Source organism: Ictalurus punctatus, chromosome 9 (assembly GCF_001660625.3).
Source record: "Ictalurus punctatus breed USDA103 chromosome 9, Coco_2.0, whole genome shotgun sequence".
Lineage (NCBI taxonomy): Eukaryota > Metazoa > Chordata > Actinopteri > Siluriformes > Ictaluridae > Ictalurus > Ictalurus punctatus.
This window is the reverse complement of record NC_030424.2, coordinates 1,397,112-1,415,000: the sequence shown is the minus strand read 5'-3', so window position 1 is coordinate 1,415,000 and position 17,889 is coordinate 1,397,112. Positions and strand designations below refer to the sequence as shown.

Sequence of the window (17,889 nt, the reverse complement as noted above, 5' to 3'; positions counted from 1 at the left end):
GTTTCAATGGGAGACCCGGTTTTGTTTTTTCTCTCCCGACATGCACCGAGTGCATTCAAAACGCAAGAAATACACTCTTACCAGGACCGCGATCTCTTCTTGCGTGGAATCAACAACGAGTTGTTGTTGTTTTGTTGTTGTTTTTTTTATATCGTGATGATTTCCATCGGTGAAAAACAACCAACCAAATAAACAAACAAACAAACAGCGAAGCCTAAACCGCTCTGGGCTGCTCCCGTCTCTGAAATGGAACAGACGTCGGCGAGGCAACCAGGCTGTGATTGACGTGCGGTTCGGCCAATCAGATCTCGAACTCTTCCTGCGCCCAGATTAGACTCCACCCCTACGGTTGGTCCCGCCTTCCCTGCCATTACGCATGCTAATGCCGGAGTCACGATGAAGTGTGTGTGTGTGTGTGGTAGGAAGAACACACAACGCTCGTCTTGTTTGGTTTTGTTTTGTTCAGTTTAGTTTTGTTTAGTGTTTTCGTCTCGCCTAATGTCGCCATTTTGAGCTGTTTTCACGCGATTCTTCTCGCTGTCTTTGGCTGCGTGTAAAATCGTATCAAAATAGAAAGCCGCCATTTGGTCGCCATGGCTACGTTCCATACCCGCATACTAGCGCACTAAATAACACGTCGGAGTACGAGTAGTGCTTTATAATGAAGGAGATGGGTTTGGAAATCATTATACACTGCTAAAGATATGCACGCGTAAACGGAGCAATGGCTGGAGGCCATGTCACCGAAAAGATTTTTTTTGTTTTTGTTTTATGTATTAGATGTTTCGCGACGTTTCGCCTATACAGTACCCCTTTTTTTGTCCCACCATAAAAGTATTTCTTGAAATATTTAATAACCAGGGGGGCGAAATGGTTTAATGGTTAGCACTGTTGTCTCCTTCCCGTGCGTCGGGGGTTTCCTCCGGGTACTCCGGTTTCCTCCCGCAGTCCAAAGACTGTACGCGGATTGCGGTTTCCAAATTGTCTGTAGGATGTGAACGTGTGTGCGATTGTGCACTGAGATCGGTTGGCACCAGGAGTTCCCTGATACAGACTCCAGGCTTGCTCTATGACCCCGTGTAGGATAAGCGGTATGGAAAATAAATGGGTGGACGAACGGTGTTAGTGTACTCCTCGATCCGGCTGCTCCTCTTGTCTTCATCCATGCCAAATAGAACGGAAATAAAATATCACGTAAAAGAACTTTCTTTCTTTATTATGGTCAGATTTTTACATGTCGTTCAAAGCATTTCTTTTACTTAAAATTCTATCCATCCATCCATCCATCCAGTTTATGTACTGCTTATCGTAAACAGGGCGTGTGGGGAGCCTGGAGCACGAGGTGTGAGGCCAACCCGTCACAGGGCACAATCGCACACACGTTCACACACTACGGAGAATTCGGAAATGCCGATTAATGCGTACGATGCATGTGTTTGGACTGGAGAAGGAAACCAGAGTACCCAGAGGAAACCCCAGAAGCGTGGGGAGAATATGCAAAAACCACACTCACAGGGCGGAGGCAGGAATTGAACGCCAAACCCCGGAGGTGCGAGGTAAACGTGCTAGCCCTCGTGCCCCGCTTACTTATTTTAAGTAATAATAATTAGACAGTGGGGTCCAAAATCTGAGAGCACTAGTGAGAAATGCTTCTGTTTGGCATTCTTTATTTCTCATTTTAACACAAAGGTTTCCATTACAAACTGTATTATCGCCATCAACTTGTGAAAAGGCAGAATATCAGAAACGTGAATTGGACAGCGTGGTCTCGAGCCGACGCAGCTTCCGCAAGCTTGTTTAAAATCTGATGATCCGTGTTAGATCGAATCCATCGGCGTTTCGGATGAACGCGTGCTTCGACGGAAGGGATGAGACTCGGGGAAAAATCTGAGCTTTTGCACAAAGGATTCAACATCACATCAGTCGAACATCACGAATTTGCTTAGATTTAAATCGGGACGTAGAAAACGTGCGACGTCTTGAATACTGACGAGTCGATATGTTGCATTTCCATTATTTTATTTGACATTTTCTGTTCATTCTATGTTTTAAATAATAAATAAATAAATAAAAAGTCAGTTCAATTTCAATGTGGTCTTTTTAAGCCACGTTGTACGCCATGTCCTAACCCGGTTACTGAAACCCATTTACCCAGTTAAAGGAAGAGTAAAACTTATGTCACATGACAAACTGGTACTCTAACGTCCCACGCAATGTCCCATCTATACACACAGTGCTGTTTTATTCCCAATACAGAACAGAAAGTATTGATTATTTCTCTAATATACCACGGCGTGGTAGAATGCGTGAATCTGATTGGTCAGAAGGTGTGCATTATTTTCATATGACAGCATAGGCAGTTCTAAGTGTAGCATGAATGATGGGTTATTATTAATGCGATCGTTCTAATAGCTACGTTATCGTTTCTATAGCGACAGCTCATGTTTATTGCTGCTCTAATGTACGTGATCGCAGGAACTAACTCCACACACTAATTCTACACCACACTGTACTACAATACAAGCGTAACTACCAATGGATGAAAAGCGTGATGTGTCATTCATTAGCTAATTCACAATGTTACTGTTGTGTAAGAGGAATAAAGCACGTGCTGTTGTAGGAAAATAGTCCGTTTTTGGGGTGACCCCGCTTCACGTCTGGCCATCACACCACCCCTTTGTTGATTATTTTCCTGTAACAGCACAGTGCCCAGTCTTTTAGCCTTTACTTCATGAAAAGTCGCAGTTGTAATTAGTTTACAGTAGATATCCGTGTCCACGCTAATCCTAGATCCTGGTCCTGACTTCCATATTGATATGAATTAGTCATGTCCCAATACGATTCTTCCAAAAACATTTTGATATCAAACATCTCGGTATCCAGTGATAACTCGCGCTAATCTCATAGACATCTCATAATAACTGAGGCGACTCGTTAAAGGAAAACTCCACCTTGAAACACATTAAATGTTCAATTTAATGAAATGTTTTGAACAATCTAATGGTGTATATACTCACTCACTGGTCAGGTTCATGGTGGATCGAGAGTCTATCCAAGAGAGTCTATCCCAGGAACACCGGGCATGAGGCGGGAATAACCGATGGATGAGATGCATCACAGTCCAGTCACATCCAGGTCACCATGCACACACGTTCACACCTAGAGGCAATCCGAGTTTGCAAATCCAAATCCAGAGGAGCAAGAAGTTGACATGAGGAGAACAATCACAGGAAGTCACATGTACTCCTTAGCACAGGATCTAGAACCAAGGACCCTGGAGATGTGAGACGGCAGCACCAATGTTCTATAACTCATGTTAAATGAATATTACAGTGTAAAATAAACAACTGTAAGGATCATTATTATTATTATTATTATTATTATTATTATTATTATTATTATTATTATTATTATTTCTGCCTCTGTGTGTATATATATATATAAAATAATAATTATAGCAAAAACAATCTAATTATCTGATGTTATATTATTAATTATTTGTATATCATTAAAACGGAAAAATATAAATATATTACATAAACCTATCACTAGTTGCTGTCCTGCGTCTCCTCCGCCCATTTGACTCTGAAACTCCGCCCGCTTTCAAAACACGACTTGTGATTGGCTGAGACCGCTTTTCTATGCGGTGACGAAATTTCGGGCGTTGTACACCGCATCTCATTAACAAAAGAAGCAATTTCATTAGCTTTTAAAAAAATATATATATATTTATATCCCTGTATCTCTCGTCTGTAATTATTTCCGGAAATATTTTATGATTGTTTTTCCTCCGCGTGTGAACTTCAAGCCCGGGTGTATTATTTTTTCGGTCTCGGCGGTTATTTAAAAAGGCGGTGAAGGAGAAGAAGGCGCTCGCGCGGTCCGTCGCTCTTTGTTCGCTCGCTCGCGCGTTCATTCATTCGGGGTTTCTTTGTTGCGCGTGATTTTTTCTGGGGGGTCCAAGCATGGGAGCTCAAGTGGCTAAAAACGGTGCAAAAGAGGAAACCGCTGCAGAAAAAGCAAACGGACAGGTAACAAACACCTCGAAAACAAACAAACAAACACTAATCTGTGCGAATGTGTAGATGTTTAAACTGTGTGGGCGATGGAAGGGAAGCAGCATCCCTCCAAGACTGGAACGAACATGAACAATGAAGACTCCCTGATTTCAGAAAAAGCGGCGTTTAAACGCTATTATTTGGCAGAGAAAGTCATCTGAAGCGTGGCTTAGGAGATTTTGCCAAGAAATTGTGCACGCGCGTGCATGCGTTTAATTAATTAATTTATTTATTTATATAGCCTATAAATTCCAACTTGCATTGTTGTAGCGCTTCTCTCTCTCTCTTTTTTCTTTTCTTTTTTTTTTTTTGGTTGTAATCCATCTCACGTGCACAAATGTATTTATACGATCATATATATCATGCATGCTTTCTATTTTGCATCAAAGAAACCCTAGTTAGGTCTGGGCATGATTGTAAGAAAGAGGGGGAATAATAATAATTAAAAAAAAAAAAAAAAAAAGCTCGGTTGCTTTTGTTAAGGCTGTTTGGCGTCGCGCGTGCAGAGCCATGAATGCACCACGCCTTGATTTTTTTTTTTCCTTTCTTTCTTTTTTTCTTTTTTTTTTTAAGAAACGAACCCCATTTGCAGAACGAAATGGTGTCTTAATCTTCGAGCAAAGTGGCATTTATATCTTGTTTACCACATGTTTGTGCTGGATTGCGACTTGGATCGTTCCAGCACAATGAATTTGGTGAAGTGTCGTTGCTGTGGTTTTAACCCTCCATCTTGCATTCCCAATCCAGACAGCAGGAGCTTCCATCCAGACACTGGGCTTCACCCACGTGGCGAGCAAATCCACTGCAAGTCCATTGGACTCAATTTGTAAAAAAAAAAAAAAAATGTAGCCTACTAAAATTCTGAAGTCTACTGAATGCATGAATCATTCAGTTGATTCAGGACAGAGGAGTGAGCCGGTCTCAGTCTCCTGTGTCTCACTGATTAAACATGGAGGGTCTTTGGGGTGGGTGGTTGTTGTGGTTAAAATCAGGGTTCTTTTAGCAACCATTTGGCTTGCAACATGACTCCTGGAGGAGAGATCTTCCAGGGATCTCGTTCGTTAGGCTGCGAATCACTCGTAACCTGATTCATTTCGGGTTTCCGAGACGGTTCGCCGGAAGTCCATGCTACACGGCAAGTATGCGAGCGTATATCATTGCCTCAGTTGCTTCTAAGCAAGCCAGATTGTCCTGTTGTCTCACTTTAAAAACAAATAAATAAATAAATACAATTCGAGTTCTTGGAGCAAGCTTTTGTGGCTCCAGTGGAGGAGCATTTCGAAGAACTTGTAATATCTTCCAGGAAACTGTTAGACTGCAATACATTGCAAGCCACTGGCAGTCCGAAATTCTAAGCGACGTAGGAAGTACACTGGATGCATTCATCGTTTGTCCTCCTCCGTGTCACACTTATTTATTTGTTACACAGTTTGATTTCTCAGCTCTAACATGCAGACTGAACTTAGTCATGAGCTGATGAATTGAACTGTGTGTGTGTGTGTGTGTGTGTGTGTGTGTGTGGGCAGCACAAAAGTGCACTGAATCTGGAACGTTCAGGAACACAAATGAGCTTCCAAGCAGAAAGATTGTGAAAACATCTCATGGACTTCTCCTTTTCTCTCTAGGAAAACGGACACGCTAAGACAAACGGCAATGCCTCCCCTACAGCAGACGGAGCCGCCGAGGAGGTCCAGGCCAACGGCAAACACTCCCCCGACGGCGAGGTGAAGGCTGAAGACGGAGCAGCCGAGAAGGCGACGGAGGAAGGCGGTGCCGAAAACGCTCCGGTAGCCAACGGCGAGGACGCGAGCAAACCCGAAGAGAACGGCTCTGCGTCAGGCAGCGGCGAGGCTACCAAGCAGAAGAAGCGATTTTCCTTTAAAAAGCCGTTCAAACTCAGCGGCTTCTCCTTTAAGAAGAGCGCCAAGAAGGAAGCCGAGACGGAGGAGGCGGCCGCTCCAGCCGAGGAAGGCAAAGATAAAGCCGAATCCGAGGAGGCCAAGCCGGAGGCATCCGGAGGAGAAGAGAAGGAAGAAGCAGCCGAGGGCGCCAAAGCTGATCAGCCAAGCGCAGACGAGGAGAAAAAGACGAGCGAAGAGCAAAAGCCCGAGACGCCAGCAGAAGAGAAACCGGCTGAAGCTTCAGCCGAAGAGCCCGCCCCGGCACCAGCCGAGAGCTCAGATGCTCAACCCGCTGCTGCTGAAGAGTAACCAGGCTCACCGGGTGATCACGGCATTTTAATGAAGTAATAAGGAGCTGAACCACGGAGGCTTTTTGTATTAAAAAAAAAAAAAAAAAAAAACACACAAAAAAAACAACCAACCAATGACCTTTCTAAGTTGTCATAAATACCCCTTCATGATTCCGTCCATTACTCCTCCATCCGATGTCTCTGTGGTGCTCCAACGAAGGATCTCTGATTGTAGCATGAAAGGCACCGTGCTTCACTTCCTACAACTGTGTTTGTTACAGTATTGCGTGTGTGTGTGTGTGTGTGTGTGACGTGTGCTTATGTGTGTGATGCAGTATTTTTTTATTTTTTTTTCTTTCCTTTTCCGTTTCAACTTTCATACCTGTAAACCTCTTTAGGAAATTGCAATGTTAGTTGAAGTATCTGGTGCCATATGATTTAGTTTTTGTTGTGTTTTTTTTTTCTTTTCCCAGTGCGTGCTAGGAAAGTGGTGCTACCAAAAGGCAGACGAGGCGTGTAGATGAGTCCGATGACGGTCCGTTTTTACGCGACCCGTGAGCCGTTCAGAACGGGTGCTCCGTTATAACACCAGCGGCACCGCTCAAATCCGGCAGCACCGCGTGCTTGTATAGGCTTCGTCGTGTCTCTAATCTTTTTTTAAAACTTTTTTTCAGTCCTCTAGGTGAAGTCTGACCCTCTTCTAACCCTGCTGTAGATCCAACATGTTGACCTGTGATGACTAATACAGTTAGTTTTTTTTTTTTCTTTCTTTTTTTCTTGCAATGCTGTGCAAGTATATATACACAAGTTGCCAGTGCAATCAAATAGATTACAGTTTGCTGTAAATACTCAAGGTCTGACACTACCTGGTTTTTAAACGGAATGTAACTTTGCGTACAGAAGTATGGATTTGACTTCAACGGGCTCAAAAAAAAAAAAAAAACACAAATAAAGGATTAAAATTGAACCGAGTGTCTGTGTGTGGATTTAACCGATTCATGTGTTCTCTTTAGGTCAACCTCCATTATTTTTATTTATTAATTTTTTACTAAATGTGTAGTATAATTTAATTCTTAATTTTAAAGAATCATGCATAATTGATGCTAGTATTGCAGCTCATTTTGTCTTCAATATGACAAAAAGATAACATAAGTGGTAACCCTTAATAGTTAATAATGGCACCCAGGCCTGAAAAATCATTATTTTTAAAAAAATTTTTTTATAACTTAGGAATTATTTGGCACAGAAATCTGTGGCTTTGACACTGTTTAGTGTTAATTTTTTTTTTCTTCTTATATAATATTAGTCCAGCATTTGGCAAAGGTGTCTTTGTTTTTTATTTATTTATTTATTTATTTATTTTTCGTTGTTTGTGTTTAACACTTTCAAGCAGACCTCTTGACCAATCATGGCATTATGTTTTTCGATCTCTCCACTAATCGTAAAGCTGGTCAGTCTTATCTGTGCTCTTAAAATGCAGACGTAGTGGTATTTTCTTGACCCTTAAGCCTAGGCATGAAAGTAAAGCGTGAATACGCATCATTTCTCATTTCCTCCATTTTTCAACCTCGGAACTGAGCGTTCCAACAGCTGGCGTGGGGTTTCTGGGTGTAATACTGGTAAGTTGGGGGCAGAACAGGATAATGGATGCAGCTGTGTTCGAGTAAAGGACGTGACGAGTCAAAATGGCTTAAGACTAGTCCTGGATTAACTAGTAAAAAAAAAAAAAAAAAACCTTTTTAATCCCAGTTTAAAGTTCAGCCTATGGGCTTTCACGATTTTTAAAAACGGTCCATCAGAGAAGAAAGAAATCCCAATTGTTACATTTTTAATGTGAAGATCTTAACACGATATCCTGTCGATGTTTTTATTTTTTTGGGACGCTTTGAAAGCAGATAGAGATTGCGTTGTAGTGTATTTTAGAAAGTATATAAAAGGCGCATTGACTTCATTGCAGTTGTTGATAATATTGATTGAACCCATTTCTCACTGGACCATGTAGTACCTTTTCTGTTAAGGACCGAGTGACGATTAAACAGAAATTAGGACTAATGAAGGTGTTGGTGAATTTTCTAGAACAGCAGCTCTGACCGTAAAATGCAATTGTTCATGAAGTTATTGTGCTTATTGAGCTTAATCTAACATGATGTCGTTTCTATAGTAACAGCTCTTCCACAGAGAATGCTCCACGTAACCTAATAAATGAATTAAAAAAAAAAAAACATGTTTGGACAAGAAAAACAATAGTTGATATGCTGTAGTTTTTTTTTTTTTTATATCGAGGTTGTTTATTAAATATTTATGGAAGGAGTCTCCAGTGTCAGCACTTTGGAACGCTCCGAGGCAAAGCTGTAACATTACGTTTTCCTATATGGGAAAATCTACACGTTGAGGTTTCTCATTAAGAAGGTAAAAAAAAAAAAAAGTAGAGTCTGATAACGACTTGGAACGACCCCTGCTCTAATATAAGTTGGCTCTAACAAGAACCAACTTGTTTCATGGTTGTTCCACAGTATTAAATGTAACTATAAATGGATAAAAATACAATATGTTGTTCTTTAATAAGTAAAAACGTGATCACTGGCGAATTCCTGTGGAATATGAGTACTACAATACTTCGAGGCATGCCGTTATTGGAAAAGAATTTACTTTCAGGGTGGTAACAGTAACTACACATCACACCAGCCTTTCATCGATTATTTTCCTAAAACGGCACATCCTGAAGTGGTTTGTTCACACGAACCTCGGACAGTTTAGATGTATGCACTGCAGCACCACCATGTGGTGGTGATTACTGAGTCACCATACTGAATCTGAGCTTAAGACGTATTCTTATCAGGATCCTGGATGCAAATTATTTCTAGAAGTCATTGAATGTCTAAGGACCGGGTGAACGGTCTTTAGGATGTTATAATAACGCTTGAAAAGCCACTGCAGAAACACCACCAAAGCCAGGGTGAATCATGGCCATCAACACACACATTTCCTTTTTCATTTATTCATTTGCCGGATGCTTTCGTCTAAAAAAAAAAAAAAAATTCAATTGCAATCATAAGAGCTGTTAAAGAAGCTGAGAGAAGCGAATCGATAGAAAGATTAACTATGAGAAGCTACGAGCAACACGGGACATATTGAATAAATTCATATCGCATACGAACGAAGCCGTCTTTCTTTTAGGCCGTAATCTTGAAGGTAACCTCCACTGTGAAACCCTTCCTGGTATGCTTAGTGGCTCTAGTGCTAATGTTGTTGGCTGAGGCGGTATTTTCATTTCTCCTGTTAGAAGTTAGCGCTCGTCTGCTGCGCCGACGTCGCAGGACGACGTTGCTAGCGCGGTCGCGGTGGAGTTCGACAGGAGTTTAAAAAATGCAAGCGATACACGTCGATTTTCAAATCATGTCAGCTTCTTTTCTCACCTCACGATGACGTCACAAGACGGTGACGTCTTCCAGTGACGTTCCAAATCATATGCACGGATGCAAACTCCAGAACGAGTTCCGGAACACAGCGAAGCTACGCACAGTTGCACCGGGTTCTAATTCAGAGCTAGTCGGCGATCGACAAGATGCCTAGCATGACAGCAGTGTCAGCGGTATTAGCATGAGATTTGACGCTTTGTCGTTTCGAGAAGAGCAACGTGTCGAATTAAAGCGAGGGCTAAATCCCACAGGCGCCACTCGGCAGGTTGCCGAATGGCACCCTGGGTAACGTAGGGAACCTTCAACCAAAGTGAACTAAAAATGAATGATTATTATTATTAATATTATTTATGGAGACTCCTTGTGTAAATGTTAAATAATACTCACAGAAAGAAATTTTAAAAATATTATTATTATTCGGCATAGATTATGTGGAGCTTCCGCTATAAGAGTCCCTGTGAATAAGCTGTTAATATAGAAACAATAACATATTAGAATGAGCACATTAGGATAAACCTGTGATTTGCAACAGCTGGTAAACATATTTTATATATATTTGATCATATTTTGATGTGAAAGTGTTTTTTAAAAATATATATATTCAAATGTTCTGATTATTTGAGCGGTTAGGGTTCCCTAACCCTAACCCTAATCCTAATCCTGTGATTTCCTGTGAGAAAGGAAATCAGAATACGGCACAGTCCACAGGTCTTCTACGACTGACGTTTGTGACCCCGTTTATTTCCCCCTACTTCCTTATTAAACTCTTCCTTTGGGGCATTTAAGGGTTTAACATCTGAAGTCCGTAATTCAGACCGATGTGCTGATATATCACCGGAGTAGTTTTTTTTTTTCTTAACCCAAGTTCTTTCTAAGTATAAATGCGATGACAACAAACACCGCTGGGATGTTTTTAGTCTTCCCGCAGCAGTTAAAGACATTTTTATACCATGCCATTTCTACACTCCCAGATAAACCAGACATCTCAGATGGTGACCACAAGAAGGGTGTGTTTTCACCCAATATTTCCGTTCTTAGTTCGTTCAATAAACGTGCCTTGTGGACGCTAACCTAAGGTCAGCTCATGCTTGTGGCTTTCATTTTGGTTGGCTGGTACTCTCACAAGGATAAAATTCCTTGGTTGTTCTAGATTGGAACACCTCTACCTTTAAATTCCTACTACCCCCAGGGTCCTTCAACTCAGCCACATGATGGCAGTGCTTTAAGGTTCCTGTGGCTTGTGGCTTCCACTTGCTTGGTTAAACTCCACCCAGCAGCTTCGATTTGACTGTCTGACTGACCTTTTATTTTTTTTTAAACATGCTCACCAAGTGACACTCCCGACATCTCCCAAACATTTAGACTGTTTACTTACTTACACTCAACCCAGAGCAAGAAATATACGGCGTAAATGATCTATGGTCTACACCATCACACAGTTCACTCTAACCATGCATTTGAGCTATAAACATCGGTTTATACATACAATAAGAATAAACAACTGACTTGGCAATTGTAGGTGTAAACATTAGGTCGGATTTTTTAATTAATTCATTTATTTATTCATTCATTTTCAGGGAAACTGCGTTCACGGGGCACAGTGGACCTGGAGCCTACCACAAGAACCCTGGGCATGAGGTAGGAATACGGTACATCCTAGATCGGACAGCAGTCCATCATAGCGCACTAAGCACACACATGTTCACGTTTAGTGTCAATCTAGAGCAGCCAATCCACCATCTGACATTTTTGGGATGTTGGCGGAAACCGGAGAACCTAGAGGAAACCCACATGGACCCTGAAGTGCTACCTTGCTCCAGTATTTTTAAAGGTTTAGGCGCTGTACCACCAGGAAATATGACAAACTATAAATATTTGCTGTTTGATTACAGTATTTATATATATATATATATATATATATATATATATATATATATATATATATATATATATATATATAGCTTGATGTGCTGGAACATCTTATTTTTGGTTATGATAGCAAGCAACACAACAAACCAAATATCTTTAAGACAGTTTATTTTCAACATTATGGTTTACAAAGTACAGTTAAATTTTAATGCATAACATTTGCATTTGTTTCGGATGTCTTGTACATTTGGTAATAATCAGTGTGATCATTTCACAATATCAGAATTAGTCAGAAGCAAGTATGTCAAGAATAGCATTCTTTTTGTGTGATTGATAAGGAAACGTGACCAAAAACAAGGTTAAAAAAAAAAAAAAAAAAAGCTCGATAACGATGGTAAGCACCCTTTTGAATAACAAAACAATAATAATTAAAAAAAAAATGTCAGGACATGTAATAATTATTAAACTTCACACGCTTTCTCCATCCTAAAAGCAAATAAAGATGACTGTTTATGCATTTAACTGCCTTTATGTCCCTGATAGCCTGTTACATAAATTATGTCCTTCTTTTTGGCACCCACTGCTTGGGATTTTCAAGTCAAGATAATTCTATTTCTCAAAACCAAAGAACAACCTGTTTGGACATTTTTATTGTTTGAGAAATAGTATGAAGGTTTAGAAATTATGGTATGTTTGGATGACTGCCTCACGTAGAAGCAATCAGGAAACCACTGAAGGAGCAGTGGACATTATCAGCAGCAAAGACACCGTTTGCCTCATCATCAGGGATCTGGACATAAACGGTGTCCTGCTCATTAAGCTGAAGGACAGCACTGCCAGACATCTGGTCCAGGAAGCCCTTGTTGTACTCATCATAAGTGAACATAATTGGGTCTTCGTTTTTGTACAGTGCCACCAAAGCATTAGCTCCATTCACATGCATGCTGTATGAGAAGAAATACACTCCAGGAACCTGGCAGGTAAAGATACCTGTCTCAGGGTCATAGTGATTCTCAGCATTGTAGACAATTTGTTCAAACTTAATGGGGCTACCAGCGGGAGGATAAGGTGTTGTAGTTAAGGCTGTAAAGGCAGACACTGGGGCCTTGACAAAAGGTTCCTGGACAAAAGTTCCTTTAGTTTCTGCAATAATAACCTCACCAGGAGGACCAGGTGGGCCAGGAGGGCCAGCTGGTCCACTTTCACCAGGGGCACCATCTGATCCAGGAAGTCCTGGTGGACCTTGAGGTCCAGGAATTCCTTTAGCAGCAAGACCTGCAGGACCAGGTGCACCAGGTGCACCAGTTTGACCTTTAACTCCTGGTGCACCTGATGGACCAGAAGGACCAGTAGCTCCTCTAGGCCCTGGGGCACCTGCAGGCCCTGTTTCACCAGGTGGTCCAGAATTTCCTGTATTACCCTTAGGTCCAACAGGTCCAGTTGCTCCAGGAGCACCAGTTGCACCTGTCTCACCAGTATCTCCTTTGCTACCTGGAGCACCTGTAGCTCCCCTTTGGCCTTGTGGGCCTGTTGCACCTGGATAGCCTGATTTGCCCTCAGGTCCCTGTGACCCCTGATCTCCCTTATGTCCCTTAAAGCCTTGAGGCCCCATTGGACCTGTTTCACCCTTTTCACCTGTAGACCCCTTCTCACCAGGGAAACCTCTTGGACCCTGAGGACCACCTGGACCCACTGGGCCAGTTGCTCCTGTATATCCTGTTGGCCCCCTTGCACCTTGCTCACCTTTCTGACCTGTTGCGCCAGGGCTACCTACTGGACCTGTATCACCTTTTGAACCGGGAGCACCTGGCTTACCATAACCTGGACTACCAGGAGCACCAGGTGCCCCTGATGCTCCCTGAGGACCTTTAGGGCCTGTAGGACCTGGCAATCCTGGAGCACCACTTTCACCTGGTTTACCTGGCATTCCAAGTCCAGGAGCCCCAGTGTGGCCTTTTGGTCCAGTTGGTCCCATAGCACCAGGTTCCCCATCACGACCAGGTGAACCTACTTTACCTGGCTCACCTGGGTAGCCAGGTTTACCAGGTTTACCAACACCAGGCTGACCAGGTGCGCCTACAGGTCCCATAGGTCCAGTTGCACCAGTTTGACCTGGTGGCCCATGAATGCCAATACCTCTGTCTCCTTTTTGTCCTGGTGCACCAGGAATACCTGGATGTCCCTTAGCACCTGGCTCTCCCCTTGGTCCCATTGATCCAGGCAAACCACTTGGTCCAGGATTGCCAGGGGCAGATATACCGGCAGGCCCAGGGCTACCAGGAGGTCCAGGAGCACCCCTTGGTCCTTGAGGACCATGTGCACCAGTATCTCCTTTAAGTCCAGGTGCACCATTTGCACCTGGTTTCCCTGGTCCACCTGGAGTGCCTGGCTTTCCAGGTGCTGAGTAGCCAGAAGGTCCAGGTGGGCCAGGTGGTCCCCGAGGTCCTGGCAGTCCTTCACCATTCTCGCCAGGGGGTCCAGGAGGTCCAGGAGGTCCAGGTTCACCTGGCTCACCTGGGGCACCAGGCTCTCCAGCTACAGAAACCACTGTAAGAAAAAAAAAGTAATCTCAGTGTGCATCAAATGGACATTCCAAGCATAACAGTACAATTTTTGTTTCTTAGTGCAACAGTCCCAATCATTTAGACAATCCTGAGGAAGAGCTATCTAAGTGTATTCTAATTTAAATCGGTATTCTGTAGTACATGAACCTCTGAGAACTGTTGCCACAGGTTAAACACAATAGTCCACAGGTTTCCAACCCCGGTACTGGAGTACCCCCTGTCCTGCACACATTAGTGTTTTCCCTTTCCCTGCTCCCAACAGACCTGATTCAATTAATCAGCTAATTTGAACCAGGGATCAGGGAAAGCACTAAATTGTGCAGGGACATGGGTTACTACAGGACCAGGGTTGGGAATCTCTGGACTGTTGTGTTTAAAAATGAGAGGATATTTATAATCTCCTTAGGCAGTGGTATAAAGAAAACCTTTAACAAACAAGCAGTGGAAGAACTAAACATTAAATAATGTTTGAATGCTTATTTGTGTCGATCTTTCAACTTGATTTTATAACCTTGGATAGGATAACGAAGGCTATGAGTAATGTTTTAAGCTAAGGGCTAGCGTTTTGGTTTAGAGATACAGTATGACTGGGATTCAGGTTCAGATCATTGCTTTGACCAGAGGTCTTTGAGGGGACATTTGGCTTGTCTCTCTTTAGGACTGGTTAGACAGGAGGGTCCCTGGTCCATGCTAAGCTTGTATGGGGGGGGGCAAAGCAGACCTTGAAAATGATGTATTATCAGGCTTAACATGCACTGGAAAGTGCTTTTAATTGTATTTGCACTGCTAAATTGATGGAAAGGTTGTATGCTCACATTGAAGCCTAATGAGTATGAACATTTATTTCAGTTATCAACTAGCATTTGTCCAAAAGTCCTACTTCTCTGGAAACATCCACCAGTATTAGATTTAATTATGTTTTCCTCACACTGCAAATAGTAAAGAATAGTAAACAACAATGCTTGTTTTGTTGCTGTTCTATAATTTCAAAAGCTTCAAGTACCACTTTTTTTTATGTATATAACGCTGTAACTTGCACCATCTCACATTGGATATTCAAACATATCGCAATGACTTTTCCTTACACCCTGCAATAACTCCAGGATACACTTGGTTCACTGAAATGTGTTAGACTGTATTTATATTACAGGATGATGAAATTGTGGGCTCGTGTTTTATGGGCGCCTTAATGTGGTCACATCCACTGGTGTGTAAACTGCATCAGTCTCTGTGTCATTCCGACCAAAACAGCTGTGTGAGGTCTCGACTGGGACACACCCTGACAAATCACTTTTCAACATGTGCAAAGTGGGTTATTGTAGAGTGCAGGATATTCATACAGTCTTAAAGTAAACACTGTGCTGCTAATCCACTCGGCTGACTCTGACTCTCTGACACACCGTTTGCATTTCGTACACCACAAATCCAAGAGTCCGGCATCGAATTTCAAGATTGTGCCTTGATCGTGTAATGGAGGCAACCTGTTCCTAGAGATCAGATCCGAGCTGAGTGAATGCACACCTGCTTTAATGGTTCAGGTTCGTTAATTTACAGCAGGAATTAATTTACACATTTCCTTAGATAAGTAGATCTCCATTAACAGTATGGTAAAGATTATGCAGTGATAATTTGGTGCATATATATATATATATATATAATAGTGTTAGAAAGATGCTGCATAAATGGACCACATTATTATTATTATTATTATTATTATTATTATTATTATTATTATTATTATTATGTCAGATATTTTATGAATCCTGTTTCAAAGCCAGTTCAGGGGCTAACAAAGAATATGCAAAGAGATCTTTGCAAAAAAATGCCAAAAGAAAAAGAGAACATATTTCCATTCACTATTGTTCTGATGTAAGATTTAACTTCTGTTTATCTAAATTCAACTGTTTCGGTGCAAAAACATACAAAACTGTGCAGAGATCCTTTATGAATATCACCAATAATGCAAAAGTTTGTTGGTCTGAATGCCATTTTGTTTACATATGCAGTATTAAATTGTCTGGAAAAAAAAATTGCCCTTTGTGATACTTTCGTCTATTTAGTTTCAAGTTAATTCTAACGCGTGCGATAATGCAGCCGGTTCTGAAGCGAAGCTTACAATATTAAACCCGTGCCAATATTATAAACAGGAGCCAAGACACAGCTCGCGATTGGACGAATTAGTGCATGGCTGTAACCAATCGCTGCGATGCACTCACAACTTGAACTCAAACATGTGCCATGCTTGAACAGAATAGGATAGAAGCCAAGAATAGGAACTTACCATGACTTTTCACGGCATAAGAAGGCTTCACCACTTTCTTCAACATATATCTCTCGCCATGGCCGGCAACCAGGGCCACCAGGAGAAGGAGAATGCTTGCTACTCGTAGGTCCATATTCTGAGGTTAAATCTGCGTGTTGACGGAATAGAGTCGAGTTAGACGGAGATGATAAATAACAGTGAAACTATTCTAAACAAATATAACACAATGAACTGCCTGATCACTGTTTCAGGAATGAAAGCAAATCTTTAAAATGTTTCTTCACAACTATTTTCAAAGTACAGACCAATATAGTGGCATGATCCAAAACCTGCTATCAGTTTCTTAAAGTCAGGCCTAATTAAGCAGAGAGAGAGAGAGAGAGAGAGAGAGAGAGAGAGAGAGAGAGAGAGAGAGAGAGAGAGAGAGAGAGAGAGAGAGAGAGAGAGAGAGAGAGAGAGAGAGAGAGAGAGAGAACACACGATACATACTGGCATGCTTGGGATCCAAATAAATAAAATCAGCACCACTGCAGCTCCCACTGCTGTATATCCTCTTGGTTCTAGCACCTTAGAGCATCTGCTGCTCTCCGGCACAATGATCGGGGTTTTTATACTGTATGTGGCCCATGTCTCATTAAAAAGCACCCACCACATGAGTCCCTCCTCCTCTCAGCTCCACTGTAATTAAGAGACAGATCTGCCCAATCTCGGCATGGCACTTCATGATGCCTGTTTGCTTCTCAGACCCGTGATTAGTTTCCACTCATTACTAAAAAGGATTCTAGTGACAAATATTTATTGAGAATGTTACATAGTGTGTATAAAGTTCATTTCATCTCTATTTTTTTTATTTTTTTTTTATTTAATTTTAAATTTCACTTTGAAAATAAAATATTCAAACTTTTATTCATAAATAAGAAGAGTCACAAATACAAGAGACAGACGTAGGGAAAATGATTATAAATGCCGATCACATATAAAGAGGTTTAGATATAGATATAGACAGTAGATATTGACCACCAAACGGTGTTTCAGTGCAGGTGATGTGCCCGTGTGCATTTACTCGGAAATTTCCACGTACCTGAAACTATACTTATAATGTGCATGTTTTGTTAGTGGATATAAATGTTTCTGTAAACATATTTACACATATGAAACATTTTTGAATCTTATGCTTGCAAATTATCACTGAAGTTAAAAAAAAGGCGTACATCCAGCCATACATAATCCCAACATTTCTAATTCCATCGCCATCTGGTTGTGTTCTAAATAAATACATTTTTCACCTTTATTGACTGTCTGGTCCACTTCTGGTCCACCCTGTCCCCCCCACCCCTTCCCCAACACAACCCCAACCCCCTTCCCCCCAAAAGAAGGCAAATAAAAGCACTAAGGTTTTGAGCTGGCAGAAGTGGTGTCTGACTTGTCCTTTCGTTTCCCTTCGCAACAATCACAATTACAACCTAATAAACTCACTGACCGTCAGTCAACACATGTAGCTTTCTTTCTTTTCCTTCTTGCTCGG

General features: G+C 41.7%; 3 protein-coding genes across 5 annotated transcripts in view; 1 reads left to right on the top strand and 2 right to left on the bottom strand.

Annotated features, from left to right (window-relative positions):
- fyna (FYN proto-oncogene, Src family tyrosine kinase a) overlaps positions 1–267 on the bottom strand; it is a 15,653-nt gene extending 15,386 nt beyond the window's left edge. For both annotated transcript variants that reach the window (XM_017476919.3, XM_017476920.3), the window contains exon 1: positions 82–267. The gene's annotated coding sequence lies outside the window, so the exon portion shown is untranslated. The remainder of the gene's footprint in view (positions 1–81) is intronic.
- Positions 268–3,647: 3,380 nt separating this feature from the next.
- Positions 3,648–7,216, top strand: marcksb (myristoylated alanine-rich protein kinase C substrate b). 2 transcript variants are annotated; one of them, XM_053682834.1, is made up of 3 exons: positions 3,648–4,031; positions 5,684–6,281; positions 6,723–7,216. In XM_053682834.1, the coding sequence occupies exons 1-2, from the start codon at positions 3,966–3,968 to the stop codon at positions 6,266–6,268; spliced, it is 651 nt and encodes a 216-aa protein (XP_053538809.1). In that variant the 5' UTR covers positions 3,648–3,965; the 3' UTR covers positions 6,269–6,281; positions 6,723–7,216. The 2 variants fall into 2 exon arrangements, with proteins under 2 accessions (XP_053538809.1, XP_053538808.1); XM_053682833.1 differs by lacking the exon at positions 6,723–7,216 and having other exon boundaries at positions 3,649–4,031; positions 5,684–6,360.
- A 4,472-nt stretch (positions 7,217–11,688) lies between these two features.
- Positions 11,689–16,987, bottom strand: col10a1a (collagen, type X, alpha 1a). Its single transcript, XM_017476990.3, has 3 exons — positions 16,854–16,987; positions 16,383–16,512; positions 11,689–14,084 (listed from the first exon to the last, which is right to left on the bottom strand). Exons 2-3 carry the CDS (start codon positions 16,495–16,497, stop codon positions 12,244–12,246), a joined length of 1,956 nt encoding a protein of 651 aa, XP_017332479.1. The 5' UTR covers positions 16,498–16,512; positions 16,854–16,987; the 3' UTR covers positions 11,689–12,243.
- Between the last annotated feature and the right edge of the window lie 902 nt (positions 16,988–17,889).

What these genes read in the sequence shown, in the direction of transcription:
- marcksb (XM_053682834.1), top strand. Translation starts at nt 3,966, where the DNA reads ATGGGAGCTCAAGTGGCTAAAAACGGTGCAAAAGAGGAAACCGCTGCA. An exon ending in CAGAAAAAGCAAACGGACAG is followed by an intron (nt 4,032 to 5,683) that starts GTAACAAACACC and finishes TTTTCTCTCTAG; the next exon opens with GAAAACGGACACGCTAAGAC.
- col10a1a (XM_017476990.3), bottom strand. Translation starts at nt 16,497, where the DNA reads ATGGACCTACGAGTAGCAAGCATTCTCCTTCTCCTGGTGGCCCTGGTT. An exon ending in TTATGCCGTGAAAAGTCATG is followed by an intron (nt 14,085 to 16,382) that starts GTAAGTTCCTAT and finishes TTTTTCTTACAG; the next exon opens with TGGTTTCTGTAGCTGGAGAG.